Source organism: Rana temporaria, chromosome 9 (genome assembly GCF_905171775.1).
Source record: "Rana temporaria chromosome 9, aRanTem1.1, whole genome shotgun sequence".
Classification (NCBI taxonomy): domain Eukaryota; kingdom Metazoa; phylum Chordata; class Amphibia; order Anura; family Ranidae; genus Rana; species Rana temporaria.
Window position 1 is genome coordinate 32,131,720 of NC_053497.1, and position 12,523 is coordinate 32,144,242.

Here is a 12,523-nt window from a genome sequence, read left to right on the forward strand (position 1 = left end):
TGGTTTGGACCGATGAAACTGGACTTCAGTCCGTTTTCATCGGTTTGGACCGACCGTGTGTACGCGGCCTTAGGCCCTTTTCACACGAACAGCCCGACCAAACGGAACCCTCAATTCACCTCTATAGAGCGTTAGATGTCCGTTTACGTCCGCCTACCTCTAATCCGAAAAACAGAAGGGAATTCATCCCCTTCCATCTGTGCGGATCGGAGGACCTATAGAGTAGCCATGACGTGGCATCCGCCCATTCTGCTCATTGTGGCCCGTTGCTGATTACCAAGTTGCTTAACCACTTCCATACCAGGCACTTACGCACCTTCCCGCCCAAGCCAATTTTCAGCTTTCAGCACTGTCGCAGTTTGAATGGCAATTGCGCGGTCATGCGACGTGGCTCCCAAACAAAATTGGCGTCCTTTTTTCCCCACAAATAGAGATTTCTTTTTGTGGTATTGGATCACCTCTGCGATTTTTTTTTTTTTGCGCAACAACTAAAAAAAGACTGAAAATTTTGAAAAAAAATTACGTTTTTATTTTTTTCTGTTAATTTTTTTGTAAATAAGTTTTCTCTTTCAATTACGGGCACTGATATGGCGGCACTGATGGGCACCGATGAGATGGCACTGATGGACATCGATGAGCTAGTACTGACGGGCACAGATGAGGTGGCACTGATTGGCGGCGCTGGTATGCGGCACTGATGGGCACACATAGGCGGCACTGATGGGCACACATAGGCGGCACTGATGGGCACACATAGGCGGCACTGATGGGCACTCATGAGCGGCACTGATGGGCACTCATAGGCGGCACAGATGGGCACTCATAGGCGGCACAGATGGGCACTCATGGGCGGCACTTATGGGTGGCACTGATGGATACTTATGGGTGGCCCAGATGGGCACTGGTAGGTGGGCACTGGGCATGGATGGGCACTGTGGGGTGGCACTGATGGACACTGTGGGGTGGCACTGATGGACACTTGGGGTGGCACTGATGGACACTTGGGGTGGCACTGATCTACCCATGTTGCCAGTCAGTGCCCATTTGTGGGCACTGATTGGCATCTTTTTTTTTTTTCATGCTTTTCTTTTTTGTTTGGCCCACCCTGGTGGTCCAGGGTGGGCTTCCCTGGTGGTCCATGTGGCGATCCGAGGGGGGGCTGCGCTGATAAACAATCAGCGCGAACCCCCCCTGTCAGGAGAGCCGCCGATCGGCTCTCCTATACTCGCGTCTGTCAGACGCGAGTGAGGAAGAGCCATCAACGGCTCTTCCTGTTTACATCGTGATCAGCCGTGATTGGACACGGCTGATCACGTGGTAAAGAGTCTCCGCCGGAGGTTCTTTGCCGAGATCGGAGATGCAGGGTGTCAGACTGACACCCCGCATCACCGATCGCCGCGCTGCGCGCCCCCACGGGCGCGCGCGGCATGAAATCCTGCAGGACGTCCATGGACGTCCTGTCAGGATTTCACAATCACTTCCCGGACGTAAATCGGCTATAGGCCGGGCAGGAAGTGGTTAAGTGGCCCTCGCTCTTCAAAAGGTTGGGCACCCCTGCTTTATGGAATATAGAGGTTCCTTCCTCACAACCACGTGGCAAGACACTAAGGTGGAACTCTGCCCACTCTTCCAGATGGACTTGGGCAGGCAGGTTGGTTGCGGTTGGTAAGACATTTTTCTGTATTGCCTAAATTCACTTACAGTAGAGGAGAAGTCTGTTGGTGCTGTTATCGGTTTCCTTCAGGATGATGCAATCGGGACAATGACATGAAAACAGCTCGGTCAGTCTGTCTGGATGTCCTGCCGACGGGATACAATTAAAATTGGCCAGTGAGCACTTTAATTCAGACAAGATGGAATTTATTTGTACTGCTCTGTTGATCACTCACCTTTTGTCCGGAGTTCTGTGCTGCCCTCATTTAGCAGATAAACCCACAACCGCGGAACACACGACCCATCCATACTGGAGAGACAGAGATCAGTGTAAACGGATGACCAACAGACATAGACACAGAATAGAGAGACCAGGTAGATGAATGGGTTTCTATGTCAAATTTAAATTAAAATGTACGCCTGTAACCCTTACATATACCCAGGGAAGTGACTGGCCTCAGGTGATACACAGAGATGAAACAAATCCTCCCACACAATTGGTATCTGTTTATCTGCAGTCTTCTCTTCTCTACATCTCTTCAAAGTGCAGGATTTATACAGCTTGTCTGAGCTGTCAGAAAAAAGGGGGCGGAGAGCTGTAAGGGGTTGTAAAGGTATATATTTTTTCCTAAATAGCTTTCTTTACCCTAGTGCAGTCCTCTTTTACTTACCTCACCCTTCAATTTTGCTTTTAAATGTCCTTATTTCTTCTGAGAAATCCTCACTTCCTGTTCTTCTGTCTGTAACTCCACACAGTAATGCGAGGCTTTCTCCCTGGTGTGGAGTGTCGTGCTCGCCCCCTTCCTTGGACTACAGGAGAGTCAGGACGTCCACTAACACACAGCTCCTTTCTCTATCTGCAACGTAGAGAGCGTCCTGACTCTACTGTAGTCCAAGGAAGGAGGCGAGCACGACACTCCACACCAGGGAGAAAGCCTTGCATTACTGTGTGGAGTTACAGACAGAAGAACAGGAAGTGAGGATTTCTCAGAAGAAATAAATATGTAAAAGCAAAATGGAAGGATGAGGTAAGTGAAGGAGGACTGCACTAAGGTAAAGGAAGCTATTTAGGGAAAAAAATGTACCTTTACAACCCCTTGAAGGAGAGCTATGAGAGCTGATTGGAAGAAATCAGCTCACAGCTCACAGGAACAGAGCTGAGGCTGTCAATCGGCCTGATCTCCCATGTCATCTTTTTTTCTCTTGGTGTCAGGAAAACTTGTCAGAAGTGACTCATGCTGATATCAAAGGAAGGAGGCAGCAGACAGAAATGACACTTAGTGCTCTTAGTTGAGATAAGTACACACTGGGATATGCTTTGTTCATATTTTATGTCTGAGGTTTACAACCACTTTAAAGCGGAGTTCCACACACATTTTTCACTCCTCACCATCCTTAAAATGTATTGGCAATTTATTTTTATTTTTTTCTGTTCACTTACCTGATTTATGCCCAATTTCACTTTCTTCTCTAGGGGCCCGCGATCGCAGACGTCATTTCCAATTTTTAATCGCCCACACAGGAGCCATCGGCTCTAATAGGCTTCTCGATTAGAGCGCATGGGCTCTAGTCGGCTTCCAAATTGTTAAACAGAGGGCGCACGGCTGTGCGTTCCCTGTTTAAACCATGCTGTGTTAGGGAATCGCTTTACGCTGTATATATTCAAATTTTTTCCTTTTTTCTTTCTTTTCTGTTTCGAAACACTTTAAAGTGGTAGTAAAGTCTTTGGGCCAGATTCAGAAAGAGTTATGCCGGCGTATCAGTGATACGCTGGCATAACTCACACTTTGCGCCGGCTTATCTGTTTTTCTCTATGCAGAAAACAAGATAAGCCGGTTTGCAGCAAAGATCTGACAGGCGTAATTGTATTACACCGTCGGATCTTAACTGCCATTTTTAAAATGGCCGCTGGGGGCGTTCTCGCTGATTTACACCGAGAATATGTAAATCAGCGAGATACGCTAATTAATGAACGTACGCGGGCCCGACGCAGTCACGCCATTTACGTAAGGGTTTTCCCGGCGTAAAGATAAAGCTGCCCAAAGCAGGCGCATCCTATGTTAAGCATGACCGCGGGAAATTTGAAAATGTTTACGTCATTTGCGTAACTGGTCCGTGAATGGGGATTTACGTTGATTACGTTCACGTCGAAAACACCGTCATAATTCGGAGCATGCGCACTGGGATTTTTCTAAGGCCGGCGCATGCGCAGTACGTTCGGCGTCCCCCTACCCGCCTATTTTGAATTAGGCCGCCCAATTCACGCTACGCCGCCGCAACTTAACACGCAAGTGCTTTGTGAATACAGCACTTGCGTGTTAAGTTGCGGCGGCTTAACGTAAATAAGAAAAGTTACGCCGCCGCAACTTTGCGCGCGGCTTTCTGAATCTGGCCCTTTATTACCACTTTTACCTACAGGTAGGCCTATAATAAGGCTCCTAATATCTCCTAAACCTGTACGGTTTAGGAGATATTCCCCTCGCAATGCACCGCTGATTGCAGTGCATACTAGCTCATTATGGCTTTTGCCTTTCAGGTGGAAAAATAAATAAATCTTTGTGGGTATACAACCGCTTTAAGATTACAGAGTTACATGTTTGGCTATAAATACTGGGGTATGTTCATGTACATTCATTAGAAATGAGGGAGCCAATTGGAATGGTGGTAAAACATCTCAACATTACAAAACAAGTCCAGTTGAATGCGACTAATCCCTCCTAGCTAAGTCAGCATTTTACTTGTTGCGGCTTTCCTTCAAAGTCACAGCTCTATGCTGCAGAGTCATTCAGTGCCCTTCTTGTACGAAGCTGAGCAGCAGTGAGATCAACTTTCCCTTCACTGCAGTACTCACATTACCTCTGGTGCCAATCTGAAATGCATTCTCACTCTACTTCTGGGAATGAATGACATGCAATGTTTTACATTTTTTAAACAGTTTTTTACTCATATATTTATATATTTATCTAACAAAAAAACATTCAATGACAAATGATTCTCAGAGCACTATTTGCTAGCTGAAGAGGCAGAACAGCAGCAGTTGTCTGCCTTGAGGCCCCTTTTTCTTTCTTCAGATGAGGGAAGAATTGCTGCTGATCAGTCAAAGACCACCTGTGTAAGTAAGGGTGGATTCACACCTATGCAGTTTTAATGCTTTTTGCATTTTGCAGATTTGCACTATAGAATGTATTCCATAGGAAACCATGTTAAATGGACTGTAATGCAAATCTGCAAAATGCAAAAAGCACTAAAACTGCATAGGTGTGAATCCAGCCTAAATGTCAGCTGAAGCTGTTGAAGTCTGTAAACAGCAGTCTTTTTTAGGGCCAGTTCACACCAGGCGCAGTTCCGTGTGCTTTTTTTCTGCACAAAATGCATGCACAGGCCCAGATTCACGTAGACGCGCCTATCTTTAGGCGGGCGTAGCGTATCTCAGATACACTACGCCGCCGTAACTTAGTGAGGCAGGTCCCGTATTCACAAAGAACTTGCGCCCTAAGTTACGGCGGCGTAGTGTAACTGTGCCGGCGTAAGCCCGCGCAATTCAAAGTAGGCTGGTGTGGGCGTGTTGTATGCTAATGCATCGTGACCCGACGTAATTGACGCTTTTAACGAACGGCGCATGCGCCATCCGTGAACGTATCCCAGTGCGCATGCTAAAAATGACGCCGCAAATAGTCAATGCTTTCGAAGTGAACGTAACTTATGTCCAGCCCCATTCACGGACGACTTACGCAAACGACGTAAAATACGACGCTGTTCGTACGTTTCCAACGTCCATTCCTAACATGACTTACCCCTGCTTTATGAGGGGTAACTTTACGCCGGCGTATGTCTTATGTAAACGATGGGCGCACGTACAACGCGCGGATTTGGCCCGCGGGCCTTGTGTTTGACACCTGTGTTCTAGAGGACTCATGGCAAATTTATTTTTGAGCCAGGAGGTGCTGTTGGAGTAAGTGACTATGACATCAACAGAAGATGCTGACTCATCAAAGAGCATGGAGATCATCCTCTACACAACGTACTTCCACCATCTTGTATGGTCTCTACATTGTGATATATTTGATAAATATTGGTATCATGCAACAATCCCATCCTATGTTTGATTGACCGCCTCTGTGGAGCAGATAGAAGATAACAGAAAAAGAGCAGGGATAGGGTGATAAAGACATACGGTTTATCTCACACTCTGATGGATGCAGTGAACTCCAGTTTCTCTCTCTCTGTGCTTTCCTGGACGTTGAATCGGGCGTTATCCATAACCTTGAAGATCTCCAGGTCCTGGCTTCCATGATGTGCTGCCGCAGCCAAGAAGTGCCACCTCCCCATGTACTGCAACGGGAACTGCCAGGAGTTTAATATAAAGTCAACCATTGGAAAAATATTAATCATGGAGATCTCATTGTGAGGCCTCCGGTTTACAACACAAGTACACAATCTGTGGGTCAGGATATCAAACAGGGTCCCAAAATCGATTTTGAGGTCCCCAGATAGTACAATAATAATACATGATATGTTATGGGCCAGTGTCAACAATGCTTTGATATCTGTTCAAGATCATTCACAATTCCAAGACACACTGGGGTAGATTCAGGTACAGCTGCGCGCTCCTTACGGAGGCGCAGTGTACCCTTTTTACCCTGCGCCTACGCAAATTATTTGCGCTACGCTTCATTCATGAAGCAGTAGCCACGTAATTTGTGTGGACGCTCTTCAAAAATGCCCTGCGTAAGGGCGCCTAATGTAAATGATTCCGTAGGGGGCGGGAATCATTTAAATTAGGCGCATTCCCGCGCTGAGCGTAGAGCGCATGCTCCGTCGGGAAACTTTCCCGACGTGCATTGCGGTAAATGACGTCGTAAGTACGTCATTTGCTTCAAAGTGAACGTGAATGGCGTCCAGCGCCATTCACGATTCACTTACGCAAACAACGTAAATTTAAAATTTCGCGACGCGGGAACGACGGGTATACTTTAGCATTGGCTGCCCCTGCTTTTAGCATGGGCAGCCTTACGCAAAAACCGCCGTACGCAAACGACGTAAACTACGTACGCAGGGCTCGCGTAACGTTGTGAATCGGCGTTAGTATGCAATTTGCATACTATACGCTGACCACAACGGGAACGCCACCTAGCGGCCAACGTAAGAATGCAGCCTAAGATATGAGGGCATAAGAGCCTTATGCCATGCATATCTTAGGCTGCAGTCAGCGTAACGAGCTCTTTGAATCAGGAGAAGTCGTTACGCCGGGGCAAGTAAGCAATTGCGCTGCGTAACTATGGTTACGCAGGCGCAATTGCTCTTTGAATCTGGGCCACTGATTATATGGCTTATAGGGCAAAGGCTAAAAAACAAACAAAAGGGAAGAGTTTCCCCAAGGTTTTGTTTTAGCAGCAGGATAATTATAAAGAGATAATTGGTTAAAAAATATTTTATTATATCAGGAAGTAGATTCAAATATACAATGAATTAAAAATATAAGCTCTGGTTAGCGACACAAACAACAACATAAAACATCACTCATGGCAAACAATACACCAAGGAGACCATGGTTTGGAAATTATATTACAACACTACTATCCACATGAATACCCCAATGCATTTCGACCCTTATAATCATGGTCTTCTTCAGGGGGATATATTATTCTAGGGAAATATATCAAGAACAAATTCTAATGTAGACAACATTGACATTTTACAGTATACAAAACATTATTGGACATTTCATATTGGGAAATATACACTATGAAATGTGCAATAATGCTTTGTATACAGTAAAATGTCAATGTTGTCTAAATTAGATTTTTTTCTTGATATATTTCCCTAGAATAATAAATCCCCCTGAAGAAGACCATGATTATAAGGGTCGAAATGCATTGGGGTATTCATGTGGATAGTAGTGTTGTAATATAATTTCCAAACCATGGTCTCCTTGGTGTATTGTTTGCCATGAGTGATGTTTTATGTTGTTGTTTGTGTCGCTAACCAGAGCTTATATTTTTAATTAATTGTATATTTGAATCTACTTCCTGATATAATAAAAGATTTTTAACCAATCATCTCTTTATAAATATTCTATTATCTCTTTATAAATATCCTGCTGCTGAAAAAACCCTTGGGGAAACTCTTCCATTTTTGTAAATTTTCGCGGTGTGCCGCCTTGTTGAATCTCACATATGTGTCCTTCCATTACATAGGGCAAAGGTTATGCACTGCATTATAGGGTGTTCCCAGAGGCGGCTCTTTGATTAGGAAAATTAGGCGGTCGCCTAAGGCCTCGCACTCACATGGGCCTCGCGGCCGCCTTACTTTCCCAATGTATTACCCCAGTTTTGAGGGACAGGGGACCTTAACGCTGCTGTGCTCAGGCAGCGTTAAGAGCCCTGACTCAGGAGCAGGGCCGCCAGCGTCCCTAACAACTAGTGAATATCGGTGACACCACCCCTTGTGACGTCAATGACCCAGCATGCCCTCAGTCAATGACGTCACAAGATGGCGGGTTCACCAGGAGACATCACCGGGTGGCCCCCGCCCCTTAGTTATTAAAGAGCAGGATCTGGGGGCCGCCTTGTTAAAGAGGGCTTCCAGATTCCGATAAGCCCCCTGTCCTTGAATTATTTTTCCCATCATGGGCAAGAGTGGGGCCCCATGTCAACTTTTGCCTAAGGCCTTACAAAGCCTAGAGCCGCCTCTGCTTGTTCCTTATTTGTGGTGGAAAATATGTAAAGTCTTTGACCAAAAGTTAGCATTCACAAACATCCTGTACCATAGGGATTTCATTGCAAACCTGAACCTCGTCCCTGTGCGTAATAAGGAGCCTTTCTGGCATTCCCTTACAGAGAACTTACATGGTCTGATCCTAGTCTAAAGCCTGAGGCTGCAGGAAATACATCTGCATAATCTATGGCCTGCTTTACACACAAAGCTATAATCTGGTGCCTTGTAGATCTTTCTGGTATCCAATGTGATAAATCCATGTGGAACCCAACCCAATACCCTTTAGGCCCCGTACACACGACCGGATCGATCCGCTGAAACTGGTCCGACGGACCAGTTTCAGCGGATCGATCCGGTCGTGTGTAGGCCCGACCGGACAATTGTCCGGCGGATTGGGGCAGTTTCCAGTGGATCAAAATTTCTTAGCATGCTAAGAAATCTATCCGCTGGAAACCTGTCCGTCGGACGTGTTCGGTTGTCTGTACAGACTCACCGGACATGTCCGACCGACCGCCATCCCTCGCATGCGTCGTACTGATTCGACGCATGCGTGGAAGCTTTGAACTTCAAGGCCGCCCACGTCGCCGCGTCATCGTCGCGCGACGGCGCGGCCACACCCCGCGTATTGTTTATACGCGGATTTCTGTCTGATGGTGTGTACAACCATCAGACAGAAATCTCCGGGCGGACATGTCCGCTGAAAACGGTCCGGCGGACCGTTTTCAACGGATTATCCGTCCGTGTGTACGGGGTCTTATACTTCTGAGTATCCTCTATGGATCATAAAGAACATAGACTTTGTTGTATTCCACCTTTGCTTTCAGGAGTCATGCCACATACACACGATCGGATTTTCCGTCGGAAAAACCTTGAATGTTTTTTCCGACGGAATTCTGCTCAAGCTTGGCTTGCATACACATGGTCACACAAAAGTTCTCTGAGCTGAACTTTTGACCGTCAAGTACACAGTGAGGTACAACACTGCGACTAGCAGAGAAAATGAAATTCAATGCTTCCGACCATGTGTCGAATTGTTTCCGAGCATGCGTCAGAATTGTTTCCGAGCATGCGTCAGAATTTTGCGCGTTGGAATTGCTTCAGACGATCGGATTTTCCAATAGGAATTTTTTCCGTCGGAAAATTTGAGAACCAGCTGAAATTCTGACAGCAAAAGTCCGATTGAGCCTACACAAGGTCGGAATTTCCTTTCAAAAGCTCACATCGGACTTTTGCTGTCATAATTTCCGATCAGTGTTGCTTGAAGTTTCATAATAAAGGGTAATGTAGTATATTGTGTAGGTTTGTTGACTCTGCTGTGTGCCCTTATCTAATCTATTGACAGAGCAAGCAGTACAAGAGGTACACCACATGTAGACCTTCAAGACCTCCATTGATAGTAGCTTCATTACCAGATTACTGGGTATAGAGATGGGTCAGTGTTGCAAGGCGATAAATGAATTAACTGTGTGCACCACACACAATTCCAATTTCTTTTGACATCAATTTTATAAAATTTACAAAAATGTGTTTATTTATTACAGCACAGCCTTGTTTAATATTGGCATTACAATAAAATAAGTTATGCTTAGGGGAAAAATTAGTAGGATTAAGCTGGCCATACATGGTTAGATTTTGACGTGAACGCTCTCGAAAACATAGGGGCAGATCCACATAGAAATAGATGGGCGCAGCGTATGTGAGATACGCTACGCCGCTGTAACTTACTTTTGGCTGGTTCGAATCTCCAAAGAATTTGCGCCGTTAGTTACGGCGGCGTAGTGTATCTCTGGCGGCGGAATTCAAATCGGCGATTAGGGGGTGTGTTTCATTTAAACGAAGCGCGTCCCCGCGCCAGAATGAACTGCGCATTCGCCGTCCCGAAATTTCCCGCCGTGCATTGCGCTAAATGACGTCGCAACGACGTAATTTTTTTAACTTAGACGTGAATTACGTCCATCCCTATTCACGGACGACTTACGCAAAAAAAAAAAATTAAAATTTCGACGCGGGAACGACGGCCATACTTAACACGGCAAGTCTAACTATACGCCGCAAAATACCAGCTTTAACTATACGCCGTAAAAAGCCGACTAGAGACGACGTAAGAGAATGCGACGGCCGCGCGTACGTTCGTGGATCGTCGGAAATAGCTAATTTGCATACCCGACATGGAAAACGATGTGAACGCAGAAGAATTGCATCTTAGATCCGAAGGCGTACGAAGACATACACCTGTCGGATCTAACCCAGATGCCGTTGTATCTTGGTTTGAGGATTCAAACTAAAGATACGACGCGGGTAATTTGAAAGTACGCCGGCGTATCAGTAGATACGCCGGCGTACTCTCTCTGTGGATCTGCCCCATAATTTTTAGAGCATTCAGCGATAACCACTTTCGTATATACAAATCTTGGGTGAAAGTCCTGAAAATTTAGCTTGATTGCTATGACAATGTTGACAATTTTAACATTCAGTTTTTTAGGATGGACAGAATGTAATTTTAAATTTCATTCAATAACATCAGAAATTTAATTTTTTTTTACATCCTTCTCCTTTTCCCTGTAATTGTGGTTAAAAATGTTCATTGATTTGATCACTCTAAACCATTAGAAATATGAATGAACATTTTGAAAACAACCATTTTCTAGTAAAGTTCTACCAGTATCTGGCTTTAGGTTTGAAGAATTGATAAAGATAAGCTTTAGCAGTTAGGCTGATTGTTTAGGTCAGGCATGTCCAAAGTCCGGCCCGCGGGCCAAATGCGGCCCCCCTGTTGATTTAATATGGCCCCCCTGGGGATTTAAATATATATATTGTGTGTGGCCCCCAGGGCCAAAAAAAATATATACCGTATTTATCGGCGCTGCCTTGGAGGGGACAGGATGAGCAGCTGGGATGCCATTGGGAGACTGTTCTGTCCATCATAGTAGGCGGGACTTTGTATTAAAGAGGCCAAGAGTAAACAAGAGATTCTCCTGTTTGTAATCTGTCGGCACTCGTCCCGCCCCCTCTCTCTGCCCTCCGAGGCTGCAGATGGGCATCGATCAGGCTGCACTGATGGCAATGGTAAGGCTGCATTCATGCCACATGTGAGGCTGCATTCATGGCAATGTTAAGGCTGCATTCATGGCAGTGGTAAGGCTGCATTCATGGCAATGGTAAGGCTGCATTCATGGCAATGTTAAGGCTGCATTCATGGCAGTGGTAAGGCTGCATTCATGGCAATGGTAAGGCTGCATTCATGGCAATGGTAAGGCTGCATTCATGGCAATGGTGAGCCTGTGCATGTTATACGCCGATAAATACGGTATATCCAAATGACATGCCCAAGCTCATCTCTTCAACACACACAGCCACAAAGGCAGGAGAATTCTTGTTGGGCAGTGTATTAGTGCTTGAACGAACACACTTAGACTGAATTGTATTATTTCAAAGAATGTCAGGCAAAATAGTCAGCCCTCACGCATGTTCACTTCATCAAATCTGGCCCTCTTTGAAAAAAGTTTGGACACCCCTGGTTTAGGTAGTTTAGGAGGGTAGTGTGAGAGTAGCACATTGGCATAGCTCGGTCAGGGTTTTTTTGCCTCCCTCTGGATCAAGTCGGAAGAGAGGATTCACTGACTCTTCCTTCCACTACCATCCGACCACCGCCCCCCCCCCCCCCCCCCCCCCCCTTGGTGACGGGTCACCATGGCAAATCTGCATTACTCGGCAAACACCATTCGGGATTTGAGGCGATTTGCCACAACATTACCAACCGTCACCAAAAAGGCCCTAAGAATTGAGCAACTTTTGAGAGTCGATCGTCATCCACCCCAACCTAAGCACATATCATGTGCATTGATCAATACAAGATCGGCAGTAAAACACAGATTAGAAATCCACGATTTCATACTACAATACGATTTAGACTGCCTCTTTATTACAGAAAGCTGGCTCACAGCCGACTGTAATACAATTCTGGAAGAATTGGTGCCAGAAAACTACCGTATTATAACTGAAAACAGAATAGGGCAAAGAGGAGGAGGCCTGGCGGTGATCCACAAGACTCACCTTGCAATCACCAAACCAGCTTTTCAAAATCCACTTCCATTCATGGAAACCCTTACTCTGCAACTGCAAGCAAATCCCCAGCAGACCGTTCGCATTCTCC

At 45.8% G+C, this 12,523-nt stretch overlaps 1 protein-coding gene across 2 annotated transcripts in view; it reads right to left on the reverse strand.

Moving 5' to 3' along the window:
* The window catches only part of APOM (apolipoprotein M), a 44,317-nt gene that overhangs the window by 27,649 nt on the left and 4,145 nt on the right, over positions 1-12,523 (reverse strand). Inside the window, exons 2-4 of one of the 2 annotated variants that reach the window (XM_040323095.1) lie at positions 5,840-5,985; positions 1,890-1,963; positions 1,702-1,800 (exon numbers count right to left, since the gene is read on the reverse strand). In XM_040323095.1, coding sequence (XP_040179029.1) covers positions 1,702-1,800; positions 1,890-1,963; positions 5,840-5,985 — 319 coding nt within the window. Of the gene's footprint in view, positions 1-1,701; positions 1,801-1,889; positions 1,964-5,839; positions 5,998-12,523 lie in introns of both variants that reach the window. The other variant, XM_040323094.1, reaches the window with a different exon arrangement.